General features: G+C 40.3%; 1 protein-coding gene across 4 annotated transcripts in view; it reads right to left on the bottom strand.

The window, feature by feature from the left end:
- SPEF2 (sperm flagellar 2) overlaps positions 1–18,113 on the bottom strand; it is a 156,858-nt gene that overhangs the window by 110,266 nt on the left and 28,479 nt on the right. For all 4 annotated transcript variants that reach the window (XM_066373513.1, XM_066373542.1, XM_066373523.1 and 1 more), the window contains exons 7-9: positions 13,725–13,913; positions 8,480–8,667; positions 1,973–2,141 (exon numbers count right to left, since the gene is read on the bottom strand). In XM_066373513.1, the coding sequence (XP_066229610.1) occupies positions 1,973–2,141; positions 8,480–8,667; positions 13,725–13,913 (546 nt within the window). The remainder of the gene's footprint in view (positions 1–1,972; positions 2,142–8,479; positions 8,668–13,724; positions 13,914–18,113) is intronic.

The raw sequence follows: 18,113 nt of genomic DNA on the forward strand, positions 1-18,113 counted from the left end.
CTGCCAGGCGTTCACATACTCCAAATTAAAGTTTACAATTTCCTGCAAAAGTAATGTACCAGCTATTTCAGGATGTGGGTAAGACAAGCATGTTCTTGTGGTAACCATTTCCCAAACAGGAAAAAAGGTTAAAAAGACAAATCTTTGCTAAGGTGCAGGACTACAAGGTCTCCTAATTTATGAGAACAATAAGAAAAGAGTAGCTAGAGCTGATTAAGAAATAAGTTAGAAAGCAATATTCCATGAATCAGCAAAACCTGCCAAATCAAATGACTTAATTTCCCGTGGAAAGAAATAGCTTTACATTGTCAAAGCATTTTGTAGCATTTAGGTTGACACCCTACCTTTGGTATATTCTATAGCCAAATAAAATATAATAAATATGCATATATCAATATATCTCATAAGGTTGTGCTCAACCCTTAATAACTAATGGTTCTTTTAGTGATACAAATAGTTTCATCCAATTAAAACATGGTGTACATATAGTTTCTCATAATCTCATTTTCTTTGTCTCTTTCCATAAGATTATCTTCTTTCGATATTTACATATTAGTGTTACTTTACACTCTGCCCATCTGCTTCTCCACCCTTCCCCTTCTTGTCATTCATTTTCTTTATTCATGTCTCCTTTCAAGAATTATTTATTGGGTATTTGCTGAATGCAACAAATGAATGAGTCAAATTCTTCTCTTTGTTCGTGTTGCACTTACTGTCCTTCTGGAACTCACTCAATATTCCTAATAAAAAGTCTCATTCTTCTTCCCATTGCTGCTGATCTACCCAGAACGTCTGTCCAATAGCTATTCATTTTACATTTTTCCTCGTAAAAGTGAGTTGAAGTGGGGTGCGGAGAGCAGGGTAGGGTGGAAAGAAACTGACATGCATATTTGCATCCAACATGCAGGGCGTTTGGCTAAATGAACAAGAAAGTAAATAGGTACATTATTACTGCCATTTCATAAGTTGGGAAATGGAGCATTTCAGCACTGAAAGACTGGCTGCCCGCAGTCTCACGGTGAGCACACAGCAGTGCCAATGATGGGCCCTTAGTCTGTCTAACCCTAAAGAGTTTCAGCAGCAATTCTAAGAAGCATAATTGGCACCCAATATATATATATATTTTAATCTGAATAAAATTTTGATTGAATCTATGCTACTTCTAAAGTTTAGAATGTCTCTTTCATTTGCCTCTGAAAACAATATATTACTTAGATAGATTTTTAAAGAAATATCTTTTAACAAAGGTTTTTGAAGCAAAGGTAGATAGCTCATACAATAAAAAATGCTGATGAATAAAAACATTTTTACAATTCTTAAATCTATCTACCTGGACAAGGTATTATGTTTGATTTCTTTTTTTCATACCACTCTTAATATTACTTTCAGTAACAGGTAATAGATTATAAATAGTTAGCCATTTAAAAATTAGGTCTATAAATACAAAGTAGGCCCTGGCAGGTTGGTTCAGCAGTAGAGCGTCGGCCTCGTGTATGCAAGTCCAGAGTTTGATTCCCAGTCAGGGCACATAGGAGAAGCAACCATCTGCTTCTCCACCATACCCCTTCTCTCTCTCTTCCCTTCCTGCAGACATGGCTTGAAAGGTTTGAGCAAGTTGGCCCTGGGCACTGAGGATGGCTCCGTGGCCTTGCCTCAGGTACTGAAATACCTTGGTTGCTGAGCAATGGAGCAGTTGCCCCAGATGGGCAAAGCATCTTCATGTACGGGGCTTGCCAGGTGGATCCTTGTCGGGGCGCATGAGGGAGCCTGTCTCTCTGCCTCCCTGCTTCCCTGCCTCTCACTTAATAAAAAAATAAATAAATAAAAAGTAAACCAAGGGAAAAATGCAAACATAGAATACCTACTTTTATTAATAGGTACAAAATAAAATAATATCACAGACTAATGTTAAAGAAACACCATTTATTACTGTATGTTGCATTTTCTCTAGTTATTCCATATTAGTTTGTACCTTATAGTCTTCATAATCATTGTTATCTAGCAAGTCCCTTTTCTCCAATTCTATTAGTTGTTCTGCAAAAGGTTTAGCTGGTAGATTCTTAATAGACGCTTGGTCATAAATGGGCTTTCCATGAAAAAACAGTTCCTTCCAATCATGCATCAATTTCTGTGGAATCATGCTATAGTTAAAAAAAGTATAGATGAATCAATGGTTAGTCAAATATACACCTTAAACCTTAGTCTATTATCTTATTTATTTTCCAGAGTCTGCTGTTTAAGACCATTTGCTATTATATTCTTTTATTATTATTATTATTTTAATCAAGGAAGGGGGAGAGTGAGGGGGAGAGAGAAGCATCAACTTGTCTTTCTACATCGTTGTCCACCCATTGGTTGTTTCTCATACATGTCTTGATCGGGATTAAACCCGTGACCTTGGGCTCAAGTCAGTGCCATTGGGTGCAAGCCAGAAACCTTGGAATTGAGCATGTGACCTCAGGATTGAGCGAGCGACCTTGAGATTGAGCCAGTGACCCTGGGCTCAAGCCTGCAACCTCAGCACTTGAGGTTGACAATCTAGGCACTGTCACCACCAGTCAGATAGCTGTTATATTCTTAATGGCTAATAAAGTGTCAGAAATTTAGTATAGTAGATTTGAATGAATGATGTTACTTAAAATCATTGGTTTTTTTTTTTTTTTTAATTTTTCTGAAGTGAGAAGCAGGGGGTGGCAGACAGACAGACTCCCACATGTGCCTGACCAAGATCCACCTGGCATACCCACCAGGGGCAATGCTTGGCCCCTCTGGGGCGTTGATCTGCTGTAACTGGAGCCATTCTAGCTCCTAAGGGGGAGGCCATGGAGCCATCCTCAGTGCCCAGGCCAACTTTGCTCCAATGGAAAATTGGAGGGGAAGAGAGAGATAGAGAGAAAGATGAGGTGGAAGGGTAGAGAAGCAGATGGGTGCTTCTCCTGTGTGCCCTAGCCGGGAATCAAACCCAGGACTTCCACATGCCAGGCTGATGCTCTACCTCTGAACCAGCCAGCCAGGGCCTAACATCACTGGTTTTTAAAAATTTCTAATTGACTATGCACTAACAGAACACTATATTCAAAAATAATTAGCACTATCATAATCCTGAAGTATTTTTTTTTTATTCCTAGCTGTCTTATTAAATGGCTAAGCAACATTAGGAAATCATTTCAATGTTCTAGCAATAGTGTCCTCCTAGGCAAAATGAACAGATGAAATACCAAGGTCCCATTAAGAAACCAGTTAGTTTACATATTATCATGTAATCTGTCACAGAAAATCTAATGTACAGTTGTCTTAGTGTCACTAAACATTTGGTGACTTTTAAAATTATTTTTCAGTAATGATTTCTATTTAAATCTGGGGAATGACTAGAGGAGGTAGTCAGAGTAACGGGAAGACAGTTCCAAGACAAATAAAGCATGCAGAGGATGGACGCCGATGGTGGCCACACAACAATGTGGATGTGCCTAGTGCCCCTGAACTGTACATGTGAAAATAGTAAAATGGTAAATTTTATGTTTTTCCACAATAAAAAGTAGTGTTTAAATTAAGGTATAACTTAAAACATAATCATATTTTTCATTATTAAAATATTAATAGCTGCTAAAGATTACTTATGGGAGATATGGAAGTTTAACTCAGGCATAGAAATATCAGAGTTGGCATTGGCTTCAAAGGCCAACAAGTAAATAATTAACAACTTATATTTGCCCGAGCTTAATCTTGCAGTTACTAAATAAATAGCCTTCTATCTGAATAAGATAATTTTGTTAAGAAGCAGTCTTAACAAAAGTCAGTTCATGTAAATAGCCTGACACCAAAAATATGCTTCATGCTTTAAAATATATACTGCTCACAAAGATTAGGGGATATTTTATCTCTTCATATTCATTTTGAAATATCTCCTAATTTTTGTGAGCAGTATATATATATACTGATGGTACGTAGCTTAGTGCAGAACATAGAGAAACTAAAATGAGTTTATCTTGACTGTCAATAATGTAGACTATAAAAATCTTAACATATAGGTTAGATAAAGTAGGTTTATAGCTGTAATACAAATAATAAATAATGAGAGAAGAATAAACTCTGTGTTTCATGTGCTCACAACTGAAAACTACTGTACAAGTGCAATTACTGTATGCAAATACAATTAAAAGACACTTAAATTTTCAAAGTAAAGTCCCCTTAAAAGTTCTATGATATCAATACCTCTGGAACTTTAAACTTTATGTACTTTTAATTAAAATAAAATGGCTTAATGTAGCCAATATATTCTTTATATTGCTTTTTAATGAAGCAGGACTTACAGAGTAGTAAGAGACAGACTAGTATACACCTCTGTGAAATATTATAATAATCAGACTAATACATATGGGAAGTCCTGGACTTACTAATAAGTTGTGCTCTGCAAGTTGGTTTTTAAGTAATTTATTCGACATAGAAATAATACTTATGGTATTTCCGTTTTTGCTTTGGCACCAGGACGCTCAGATAAAATTTGTAGCCCAGATGCAGTAACTGGAAAATATGCTGCTGCCTGTATAAGAGTGTTTCAATTTACCCCTTGTTTTTAACTTCCTACTTTATTGAGATTTTCCTTTGTTCTTATTTTGGTGTGTTCTTAATTTTTTTTTTTTTTTTTGCTTTGTTGACTATTTCCTCTGACATAGCATTGTTAGTAAAGCAGTCTATAAACAATTCCAGTCTCCTAGGAGGTTCTAAGTGTTTCAAATAAATTATCATAGTTGTCTTGGTAAATTATAGAGAATTTAGACCCAAAATTTAACTGTAAGAGACATAGAAATACATGTGCAATAATGATAGTCTGTTGTGGACCATAAATGGCAAAAAGCCATTATAGATTCAAGGCTTAGCAAAAGGCTAAGTTCTCCCCCCTCCGTCTCCATATTTGGCTTTGATGCTGAGTATTTGCATCCACTCCACTTGCTTCCTTGGGTTGCTGGAAGCAATATACATGCCCTTCCTCTGACTCTTTGTTTGTTTCAGATGTTTGTAGATTTCACTAATGTATCCTGTTTTTGCCTTGGGAGAGTTCCTGTCTTAGCCTTTGATGTGCAACTTTGTATCAGGGTCCTTGATTTGCATATGGCTATATAATAAAGCAAACTGGGGCTGTGAGGCACTCGGATACTGCTAGGCAGTTTGAGGAGTCCTCCCGGTCCCATTGGTTTTGTTTTGACAAAGTGTGTTTCCTTAATTCTGCACGGTTATTTGGAGCTGCGCTGGTCCGAGGCAAGTGGCGCCTGAACAGGGACTTGAGTACGAGGAAACTAAAACTGAAGGAAGGTGACGGAACTCCCCAAAGTGAAGTGCGCACAGTGAGTAAAGAAAGTTTTGGGGGAAAGTGTAGTTGGGAGTAAAAGAATATGGGACAGATAGGGTAAAAAATAAGGGACCTTTTTGTAAAAATGTTTCCGTATGAAGACAAATCATTGTCTGAAGAGTATAAGGGTGAGCTGGAAACAGAGGTATGTGAATACAAGGATAACTTGGAGTCTGAGGATGACAGGGGGGATGAAAAATCCGTGGCTATGGCTGCCTTAGCCGCGGGGCCTCCACTGCCCTCAGCTCCTTCCTACATTCAATCCTCTGCTCCTCCATTCCCTTATCGGGCTGATTTCAGAGTCTATAGCTCAAAATCTGGGAAATCCCCTCTCCAACAATCTATAGACCAGGCTCAAAATGTAGGGGAAAAAATAAATGATGGCTTTACCTGTTTTCCTGTTGTAGAAATACAGGATGATACAGAGAGACTAGTGTGAGAACATGAACCTGTACCTTTTAGAGCTCTGAAAGAGCTTAAACTTGCTTGTGTTCAGTATGGGCCTACTGCCACTTTTTCACTTGGTTTATTAGATACTATTAGGGCAAAGGCTCTTCCCCCAAATGACTGGAAAGCGATTGCTTGTGCTTGTCTTTCTGGGGGTGATTATTGGCTGTGGAAGTTGGACTTTCATGAAGGGGCTGTTGAGGTAGGAGAAAAATCTCAGCATAGTCAACCTGAGCCGCCGGTTACAGCAACTATAGAATTTGAGAATGGATAGGAGACTCAGGTATTATGAAAATTACAGATTTTCCTGTCATGGTCTCATTTTCTTTAATGTTTTAACTACAATCTTCTGAGCTATCATTTTGTTTCTTTCTTGTTCTTTGCCTGGAGGTTGAGGCGGGGGACCTGTGTTGGATCTGACTATAGGAAATATCCCAGCAGCTGCCGAGAGCAAATTTTCTTGGGGAGATTTTGTTTAGTCACATCCTTCAGTCTGTCAGAAAATGCCCTGACTAATTTATCAGGCAGGCATCTTTCTAATCTGGATGTGCTCTGAAATCCCGGGTTTCTCTCTGGTTTGTCTGTTTCATCTAATTCTTGTTTCTGTTTAGTCTTTGTTTAATGTTGTCAAAATGTGTTTGTTTTTAAGGCCTGAATTAAGTTTGTTTTTGCATGCAAAGGTTGGAAATGCTGGCTCTAATATTTAGAAAAAATAAAATGTTTTTAGAACTTGTAAGGAGCACTCATTTAAATTTAAATAGAATAGAATGTAGATCCTTAAGACTTACTGATTTGGTTAGTGCATTGTGAGGTGTGTTTAGAGTTAGGAGCCAAAGAGCAACTTAAATATTAGGAAACTCCTGCAATTTTCTTTGTCATGCTCTTTTTACTTTAAATTTTTTGAATACTGATGTACAGGGTCATTCAGCAGCAGAGAGACTCTGGAACCCTGCAAGAAAAGCCTTCCCTGAAGTGCAATGAAGGGACCCACCCACAGGAATCTGGTAAGGGCCAGACCCTGTTCTCTTATGGGGCCGAGGATTTGTGTGTGTTTTTGCTAGGTCTGCTGAAGCTTCTCGGTGGATCCCTGAACAACTGGTGAGACACCATGATTCTAGATGAGAGACTCACTTCACAAGAGCAATTGTATGAGGCTTATTTTACTATGCTCTCTTCCCTTTCTCAACTATTATTATCTATTTTTTTAATGTTTTAGATCATTTTATTTCTTCCCTGCTCCATTGCCTGAAAAGAGGGTAAAAGGAGGGCCTGATTTGGGTGTTGCTGAACAGAAATCTCATACGGCTGTCTTGAGATTTTTCGAGAGAAATCTCTGTTTAGTATATATCCTTATTACGTCCCTATTAAGGTAGCCCTACTTAAGATCAAGCAGGCCATAGTTTAATCTCTAAAACCCCGGGTTTCTCTCTTGATTTGTGTGATTGTATGTGAAGTCTTTGTTTAATGTCTAAGTGTCTTTGTTTATAAGGCCTGAATTAAGTCCTTACATGAAAAGTAATAATAATAATTTTGGAAATGCTGGCTCTAGTATTGAAAACAAAATAAAAATAATTTCATTTCCCTACATAAATATAATTTTGTTTGGAATAAGTAAACCACACTCATTTTGGATCCAAAAGACTTGCTGGTTTGGCCAGGCTGCTCCAGGCCGCAAGTGGAAGGCTTGGGGCAGCATAGATTTACATAATAAAGGTGTAAAGATTTTTTTTGCTGTAGGAGAATAATGAAGATCACACTGAGATTTTTCAGTTTTAATATGTACTCTTTAAAGTACCTGTTAATTAACATTAAGGGGGTGTTTTGATAAGTGTGGGAATGTTGCTTGAAGGTGCATTTACTCTATTTTTGTTAAAAGTTAACAAAGTCAAGAATTTCTTGCAATCTTTGAAGTAAAAATATTGTAAAGTGTGCTTAACATTTGCTTGAAGATTCAATTGTAAATAATATAAAAAGAAAGGGGGGGGGGAGTCATGTCCTGGAGCTCCTGCAGGTCTACCCTATCATGCTTTTTACTTTAAACAATTTCTTTTGAATAATGATGTACAAGAGATGCCATTTTTTTTTGTCCTGCACACTTCTACCCTCTTTTATTTGATTCAGCTAATAACTGAAAAGACACTGTTTTGTCTTTTCCAAAAAGCTCCAGATATATAGGCAGATAGGGACCCTCAAGCCCCTCAGCGAGATCTTCTAAGCATGGCTTTTAAGGTACCAAGAGGCAGAAAAAGCCCAAAAGAGATCAGGTAAAATACTAGCTCTTGGCATATGCCCTCAAAGGCTCCAACGCTCCAACTGGAACTTCATCAGGGCCCTGCTTCAATAGTGGAAAGGATGGTCATTTAAGCCAAACAGGCTTACATGCTTTTGCTGTGAGGAAGAAGGGACACTGGAAGGTAGGCTTCCCTCTCGTTTTTGTTTTGACAAAGTGTGTTTCCTTAATTCTGCACCATTAGTTGGAGCCGCGCTGGTCCGCGGCAATAGTCAGTGGGTGAATTAAGTCAGTGTTGAGGTACCCTGGACCCCATTTCTCAGTCTTCCTTTCTGGAGACATTTTGTCTCTCTCATCAGCCTACTGTCTATTTCACAATCTTATCCTTTTTCATTCTCTGTGTTGTCCTTATTGTATTAATTGTAAAAAACAAAACAAAACAAAATAACACTTACTTATTTGTCAGCATTCTATAGTTTGCCACTTTAGTGGACAAATCAATTATTTGATCCAAAATTTCTGCACATGTTAAATAATGCTTCTTGTAACGCTCTTGGGCTCTTTCCACAGCAATCTGTTCATGAATTTCCCTCTCTCTGATGGCTTGTTCTTCAAAATCAATCTTGGCTTGTTTTGCCAAAGCCTAAGATGGCAGAAACACTTTTAAGTCATGATAACTGTGCAGTGATTTGATAACAACAACAACAAAAATTCGCAATAGAATAAAATTTCCTTTCCTACCAGGAAATAAATAAATAAATAAATATATAAATAAAAGAGCACTTTCTTCTTAACACATGAAGTACTGTGTTTCATGGCAAAGACAATATCGAAAATATTCTCCTCAAAGCTTAACTTATCAGCAAAACATAGTGCAGAGAAGAGTGGTCTGACCAGGGAAAGCCCAATGTGGATTAACGACAGAATGGATCTTAAGTGTTTTAAAAGAAGTCTTAATTTCATGAGTTTTAAATAGTTATGAAATAAAGCAGCAGAACTTACTTTCTCTAAAACAAAGAGACTTTTAGCAGAACTTATTTTTTCTAAAAGATCCCCTACCCCTGGCTTTGAGGCTGGTTTCCCAGGCTGTGGCCTTGGGCTAGTTCTGCGAGATTGCAGGTGTTCCCAGAATGTTTCTCCCTGAATTAATCCTATAAATAAGCATTGTAAGAAAACTTGTTTCACTGCTTTGTTTTCCTGCTAGGCTTCCCCTCCTCCCCATCCCTCAATCAGTGTGTGATTTTGTCTTTAAAAGCTAACTTCAAACTGTGTTCGGGGCCGCATGATTTGACCGACTTAGGTCTCTGTGGGGTCACCCGCTTTGAATAAAAGACTCCTTTAAATTTGAACTTTGGTGTGTAGAACATCTGTATACTCTCGCTGGTTTTGCTACAACAGTTAGAGTTGGGGATCACAGAGAAATAGGGATCACACCTACTCTGCCCAGTGCCTGTCAGTAGGCACTGATTTATACTTAGAAATTATTTTGGCAATTTCCTGATTCTACTGATCTGAAAATGTCACACATTGGCCAACAAATGTTAATTGTGCTTAGACAGCAAAAAACCTCGTGCTGTCACAGCCTAGAAAAATTGATAAAATTCATTCATAGAGACGTCTATTTCTGCAAAAAGTAATGAAATACTACAGCAGTTTGTAACTGCTTTTTGGTTGGTTTGCACTATTAACTGGTTTAGAAAACCCTTTCTTCACACAAGTGCAAAGGTCAAACTCAGCATGACCGACTGTTGCTTTTCAAACAGCTATACCAGCTCCTGGAGAAATTCTGTCCCGTGCTCCAGAAACAAGACTTGCCTCCTATGACTGAACCCAGGGAGGGTAAGAGGGAGGTAATCTTGGGCCTTGGTGGGGCTGTGATGGAATTCGATCCTCAGTTGGTGGACAGAAGTCAACTACTAGCTGAGAGAGCTTGGGCAAATCAGAGCCTCCCTACGCCTCCGTCCCCTCAGTGCAAAGGGAGGATGGTAGTCAGACTTGCTATATATAAACAGGGAAACCAAAAACCCATCTCGTCACAGCAAATATTGCTCATCACAATAATGTTCACAAATGCCTAAATGGGCGACAATAACAGATATTGTCCATTGTATCAAATGGAAGGTTCATTTGTTTTGTTATTGTAGTCTTGTTCGTTTGTTTCATTGTTGGGAAAGGGGTAGGGCTGGGTGGTCTCTACGGTCAATCCTGTCCATTTGGCAGGCTGGGGAACTGCACCGGAATTTGTTATTGTTGTGTTGTTTTGTAGGCCCTGATTCATAGGAAAGTATTCAATCTAAGTGTAGAGCTTTCTGGCCTGCTTCATGAGGTGTGAAGCGTTCAGGAGGAGGAGTCTGAGAGAGCAGGGTTAGAGGAGACTTAGTGGAGAGAGTGACAGTAGAATGGGTCGTGTGCTTGGTTTACTGTGGAGTGCTGGTGAAGCACACCCACATACTTAGGATGCAATTGAGACAAAATCCTTCAGGGGGCAGGGATGTACCCAGCAGGCACAGGGTGGCCTTCACCTGGTGCTGCCTCGCACCTCCATGCCTCCCTCCCTCTCGCCTCCCATATCTGACTGACTTCTTTCCTGCTATCTCTGCCCACAGCAGGGGGCTGCAGCCCTGACAACGGAAAGAGAGAAGAGGAAAGGAAGCCTTCGGGAGGCAGGGAGGCAACCTTCTCAGGGGCCACGAGCTCGGAATTGAAGGTGGATGGACCTAGCTTGCTCCCAGCTGTGCCAAGAAGCTGGGTGACTGAGCTTTCTAAGCTACCTTTACCTTGTGTGTAAAATGCAGTAAGGATAGTGTCCCCTTAAAATGGCCATTGAGAGAGTCATAAACGCATATAATGAAGGTAGTACAATACTTAACTCAAAGTAAGGGCTCAGAAACTGTTCAATGCTAATATAATATGTTTGATTATTGTTAAAACAATAGTAGGCACAGGAATTTGAAATCAGAAACTACCTTAATAGACTCCCAGCCGTCTGAAAGAAAGAGATTAGCAGACAGAATCTAAAAACAAAACAAAGCAAAACAGAACAGACAAAAGCTCCTCAATAATGGTGGGAAACACTGGCTCTTTCTCGCTCTCATTGTGCCAGACAGTGGCCAAGGCCCTGGGGAAACAGCATACACAGAAGCAAACATGGTCCCTGTCCTCATGGGGCTTCCACCCAGTGGGAGATACAGTTACAAAGTCACACAAATGGACGTATAATTACACATCCATTAGTAACTATGGTAAGTGTTGCTAGGGAAAGATTGTAGGGCGTGAGGGTATCTAACAGGGGCCTGGCCTAGATGAGCAGCACCATGTGCACGGCGCTCTGGAAGATGGTTGCTAACTGGGGAAAGGCACATGGGAAGAGGGGAAAGGATGACAAAGAGGCTTGGTCAAGAATCTGAGAGCAGATCGGTGTGGTCAGAGTCCAGGGGACGGAGGGGGACAGGATGTGGTGGGAAGGAAGCCATGGATGGGTGTTCTTCAGTATGACGGCAGTGGTCAAATGTGAATCAACAGGTACCTGTCATTGCAGCATGGACAGTGGTTTGCAGGGGGCAAGAACAGGGCAGGCTGTCTGCACCAGCTCTCTCTGATGTTCCCCTTTCTTCATTTCTAACAAGTAATCAGAAGTCTTTTTTTGACTCCTGCTTTAGGAAATTTCTGCAGGATATAGAAAAGGTGGAACTGTTGGAGGCAAATAAATCTGGATTACTCAAAGGGAGAGGACAGAGGGAAAGGTTTTGAGAACAACGAGAAGGAGAAAGAGATGTGTACCCCACATGCCGGCAGCCCCCGGGGAGTAGCACACCTCAGAAGGAGCATGTGAGGGGCCACGAGGCTGGAGCAGCCGCCTCAAAGACCTGAGCCACTGGCGGCCACGTGTGGGTGGGCCTCGCTGAGGTCACAATGGCAACAGGCTGGGCTGGTCCCTGATGACTTGGCCCTGTGACCTGGCCACCGTGCATCTCTGTGTGCAGGGCGTGTTGCTGGAGCCCAGCTGAGGTTGATTTAAAGGACATAAGTCACACTCTTGCACACCCCAACTGTGGTTGCCAATGCATAGCCACTAAAAATGGTTGGAGACCACTGCAGCAGGGGGAGACCAGGGTGGCGTGTAGACATGGAGGAAAATGAATGAACTGAAGACACATTCATTTAGTGCACAAAGTCACTAGGACTCAGTGATGTTCTGGTTGTGGATGGGTGAAGGTTAAACAGACTTCAAGCAGGCCTTGAGGCTTTGGACTTGCACACCTGGATAAACGGCAATGCCGTCTGTTGAGAGGTGGAACTGTGAAAAGGACCAGTTTAGTGATAAGGGTCATAAACTTGGCTTTACCGCGTTGAATTTGAGGTGTATCTGAGATATATGAAGAGAGACATCAGAAAGCCATTGTTGCACAGGTCAGAGGGCAGAGAAATAAATGCACAAGTCACGTGTCCACTGTGGTTCTTGCACCCCACGGACGTGGAAGGGATTGTCTGAGGGAATGACCCAGAGGACAGAAGGCGGCTACCCGGGACTGAGCTTTAAGGGCCCGACAGTCGATGTGTCACTGTTCCTGGAGAACGTGCCTACGGAGAGCTGAGGACAAGAGGCCGAAGATGCAGGAGGAAGACCAGGCGTTCTCCACAGCAGTACTCAACAGCAAGTGACTGTCCTCTAGTCACACTAATAGCAGGAAATACATTAACAGCTAGTGACCATCACCAAGAAACTTGAAAATTTTTCAGAAAAGGGGACTTCTCGGATTCTCCCACCATAAACATTAACGAACTACAAGAACAAGAACAATGAAAAAATAACAACCTTAAAAACTTCCTTCTTCACAAAAGTGAAGCAGTAGAATGATAATTTGGTAGGGACTAAAATATATTTTGTTAATTTAGTGAGTGATTCTGGAAAGAAAAAATAACAATGTTCCCTTGACAAATTCAATATGTGTTTATCTCAGTCCTGTTTATGCACTGGCCACTGTTGATAGAGGAGGCAGACTCACACTGTGAAATCAGCCGTCGCAGAAGGAGGGGCTTCAGAGAGGCACATACCTCAGCCTTAGGACAAAATCATGTGAGAGGGACAGATGCAGTTTTTTCAGCCGCTTCGGAACCTCACAGTCCTGGTCTCTGAGGCTGCGGCAGGCCCGAGTGTCCCGACCCTTGGGAGTCAGTTAAAGACAGGTACTGCTTCTCATCACAGTAAGACCAGTCCTGCTACAGATGCTTTGCTACCCTGCACCTAATCAGCTGGGCTCGTGATGCAAATGTATTCCTCAAATAGGCACTTAGAAAGATTACGTAGCTAAACACATAATTTCCAATGTAAGCAAATGGCACCAATCTGTTCAACTTTACTCTGGTCAGAATGAAAAAGGAATGAAACAATTATCCAGACAATTCAGCCCTTGAAGAAGACACAGAACAGTGTTCATGCAAACATCAGGACTGGGGGTGAGTGCTACATATTTGCAGAACTGAGACTAAAGGGAAAGAATACAGGATGTAGATGCTATTTGCTCTGTCAATGTATATAGTTATACAAACTCAACATGGGGAGATAGTATAGAGAGATCATATATAAAAAATTAACTCTTACTCTGTGATTGGCAACTATACATATATACGTCTTTACCCTGACTTGGTAGAAGGAATCAAAAGTAATGTTGGAAAGGTTTTTAAGGGAGAATTGTTTACCGCTTCTCGATCAAGAGCATCCTGGAAATCTTTTAGTCGTCTTTCCTCATATTGTTTTTCTCTGAAAATTCTGTTTTGCCATAAAACTTCCTTCTCATGTCGAACGTTCATGAGCTGCACGGCGATCCTGCGCTCCTGCTGGGACTGCCGCATGAGCCGGGTGATCAGCTGCTCCTCCCGGTAAGCCTCCTGTGGACACGGGGGCGCACATTACTGCCATGGCTGTGGCCGGTGTCCAGCTGGCTAAGAAGCCGTCGGCAAATAGTGTGTGAAAGGCATGACATTCATCTGCACCAATTCCCGCCATTTGATTTAAATTTGAACGTGGCAAAAATCAAGCCATAAAAACAAACAAACAAAACTTCCAACAAAGGTTATATACTTTGGGTATCTAGAAGAAGCACTATGGTTTTGTAACTCCCACTTACTTTAAACAAATTCCCGCCTCCTTTAAAATTCTATGAAAAAAGTTAGGTGATTATTTTCAAGATTTTATAAACAACGGCTATAATTCCCAATTTCTGAGTATGTTTACAGAAATGTAGAATTGTGCTATATGTGCCCCTAACATACATGATATATAGTTGTAAACACAAACGCAGACGCTCTCTGGCTGAAGATGGCAGATCTGATTCAGTTCCCAGCGGGGACACTGCAATTATCTGTGCAAGGTAAAGCACGACTCGGATAGAATGGAAAGACTGGAGACGAGGCTGAGGGGAAGTGACCTACTGCTGATATTAGAAAATTTTAATGGTTGCGATCTGACAGAGAAACCAGGTGCATTCTCGTGGCTCTCTTAAGACAATTAAAGAGGAAACCAGTAAGTAAACAGTGTAAAAAGCATTAAACTGGGAATCAGAGGGCCTGGCCATTGCAGCCCCAGTTTTACCATTAATTTAATTGTCTGTGTGTCCTAGGGCAAGTAACTTGGATTATCAGGGCCTCTTTCTGGACAGGTAAAATGAGCAGTTCAGGTAGAAGGTAACCTCCAAGTCCCCTTCAAGTTCTCTCACTTGTCTAAAGAGAGACATCATGTTGATGGAGGGGGTAATTAAAATTCTCAAGGGGGAACATTTAAAAGAATACCTAAGAACTGGAGTCATCCATTTAACACTGAATAATCCAGCTACTTAGGTGGGCTCAGTGGCAGAGTGATGACCCAGCATGTGGATGTCCCGGGTTTGATTCCTGGCCAGGGCACACAGGCGAAGCGACCATCTGCTTCTCCATCCCAACCCCTCTCCTTTCTATCTCTCTCTTCTCCTCCCATGGGTATGACTCCACTGGAGTAAGTTGGCCCGGGCACTGAGGATGGCTCCATGGCCTCCATCTCAGGTGCTAAACTGGTTCTGGTTGCAATGGAGCGATGCCCCAGATGGGCAGAGCATCGCCCCCTAGTGGGCATGCCAGGTGGATCCCAGTCGGGTACATGCGGGTCTGTCTGTCTGCCTCCCCACTTCTTCTCACTTAAGAAAGATACACACACACACATACACAAGATGTTTTAAAAAAGAGAAAATCTGACATTCTAACCACACTGTTCATATCATCTCTCCCACAGTGAGATTATGAGAGAAACACTGTATATATCAGAATCAAGATGCAAATAACAACAGCTCATGGTAAATGCCAAAACTTGAACCTGGGAATTATATAGAATGTAGATTAAGAAAAAGTTCAATTAAAGTAAACACAAATAGTTTTTCTGTTACTAACATGTATCAGATAAAAACTAAAATCAGGAACGGCTTTGAAACATATGTCTCATCTAGTTATAAAATTCTGGAAGCTTTAGCATTAACCATTTGTTTCCTTTTGTGATCCAATGGTGGTGGTGAGCCTAAATGCAAAAATGGCCATAAATTCTTTAGTTTTCTTCATCGACAGCTTTGCAATGTTATCCTGCAGATATTCCCACTGAAAAGTAAAATCTATTTCTCCACTACTTATATATGGGGTTTGGAGTGGCCATTGACTTGAACTGACCGATGGGACATTGGCAAATCAAAAACATTGTGGTCTGACTTTCTTGATTCTCTTGTGAAGCCTGCCATTGTTGCCACAGTTTCTGCTCTGCGAGGAACTACATCTGCCATGTAGAGAGAGGCACCATCTTCCCAGCTGGTCCTGAGAGAGCTCCCATAAGTCAGCCAGCCCAGGCCAACCCACCAGCTCACCAAAGACAGCTTAGCGAGGCCATCTGACATTAGCAAACGGACAGCACAGCTGAACCCAGCCCTGCTTGACCACCACATATTGTGGTGGCTTGGGAGACATAAGGCACAGTCGCAACCCCTTTTTTTTTTTTTTATAAACTATGACACTGACTTATTATTCCAAATGAATTCCATACTTAATATAGAATATGTTTTATATTTGGCTGTGTTTACAGGGTGAGGCAATTTGGTTGACAAGATGAGATATTACTGTAACTGAATTAGCCAGATATATTTTGATTATTGTTTGGATAACAACATATCACAATTAAAAAGGAAAAAATAAAATTGTTGAATGGATGGGTAAATGCTATGTCTATGAAACTTCATTATGAGGTTTAATCAAGTGTATTAAGACCCAAAAGCTGAGCATAAAAGATTTATTTACTTATTTTTTTGTTTCATTAGGCAAGTAGTTCATGCTTTAGAAAGGCTTTTTTCTCCCAAAATTTCATTAAAATGTGAAATACATTTTTTTTCATAGAAATATATGTTATGGTTAGGTGTGCTCAGCCTACAGATATCTATTTAACCCATAACATAGAAAAAGAATTCCATATTAGAAATCAATAAAACATAATAGAAGTCATGTTTCTTTTAAATTATATTTAACCATATCTGGGGAAGATTTAGGTAGGTATACAATCCGAGATATCTTTGGTTTGACTGCCAGACCCTCTTCCTCTCCCGTGAGCTAGAGCTAGGAGCTTACTCTGGTCCATGCCATTGCTTAATTCTCCAAAGATGCCGGAGCAGCCCTTGTGGAGGAATGGGGCACTGCAGCAAAGACCTAAAACCTGAGTATTCAAGGGTCTTTTAGTTAAGAAGTCAGGGAGGGGACTGGTGTTTAAATGCCAGTTCCAAATAAACAAATCAAAAATGATTTTGGAAAGGTGGAGATAGTAGAGATGGAGTGAATCTCAAGAACCAGCCATGATGCCAGCCAGATGACCACAGAATGAGTTGGGATCAAATCAAGTTCACAGTCTGAGTATCTCTACTTAAATGCCTATGAAGTGCTTGAATCTCAACAAGTCCTAAACTAAACACACTGACTCCCTCTTCAGACCTGGTCCTCCTCATCTTAGTGGATGACTCTATAAAGTTATGACTCTGTGATCTAAAATGTTAGGGCCATCCTAAATTTATTCTTCTTATATCATTCTTAATATCCAAGTCTTAAAGAATTGGCTATTTTGCCTGCCATGTTTCTTCTTAGATCATCCCCTAATCCATTTTATACCTACTGAAATTGTCCCTACCTTGGGCAACATCAACCCCTCTTCACTATACGCTCCCCACAACCCTTCTCCTAAACATATACTTCAAAGAAGCCAAAGTGATCTTTTTCACCTAAAATTTCATCATTTCATTCACATCATTACATTTCTTTACAAATCTCTAGGTGAGATATCGACTTGAGCGTCGGTCTCTGGCTCTCTCATAAAATCCCAAATAAAACGAAAGAACATAAACTCCCGGGGGAAACTGCAACAAATTGGAAACTAGAATTAAATCCACTCATGTACAGTCAGCTAATCTTTAACAATGGTGCTAAGGCTATACAATGGGGAAATCACAGTCTTTTAACAAATGGTGCTAGGGAAAATAGACATCCACATGCAGAAGAATGAAAATGTACCCTTTTCTCACATCATATACAAACATCAACTCAAAATAGATTCAAGTCTTACTAATAAGACCTGAAACTATAAAACTACTAAGGGAAAATAGGGGGGGGAATTCTTAACATTAGCCTGGAATGATTTATTGGATATGATCCCAAAAGCAGAGGAAACAAAAGGAATGATAGGCAAGTAGAATTGCATTTAATTTAAAAGCTTTTGCATAGCAAAAAAGACAATCAAAAGAGTGGAGAGCAAACTTGTGGATTGGAAGAAAATATTTGCAAATTATAAATTTGGTTAATATTTAAAATATGTAAGAAACTCAAATAACTCAGTAACAAAAAGAAAAACCAAAGAACCCAACTAAAAGATAAGTAAAGGACCTGAGTAGACATTTCTTGAAATAATACAAACAAATGGCCAACAGGTATATGAAAAGGCATTCAACATCACTATTCATCAGGGAAATGAAAATCAAAACCATAATAAGACATCATCTCACACCTGTTAGAATGGCTACTATCAAGAGGAAAAAAATATAT

Source organism: Saccopteryx leptura, chromosome 1 (assembly GCF_036850995.1).
Source record: "Saccopteryx leptura isolate mSacLep1 chromosome 1, mSacLep1_pri_phased_curated, whole genome shotgun sequence".
In the NCBI taxonomy this organism is placed as follows: domain Eukaryota; kingdom Metazoa; phylum Chordata; class Mammalia; order Chiroptera; family Emballonuridae; genus Saccopteryx; species Saccopteryx leptura.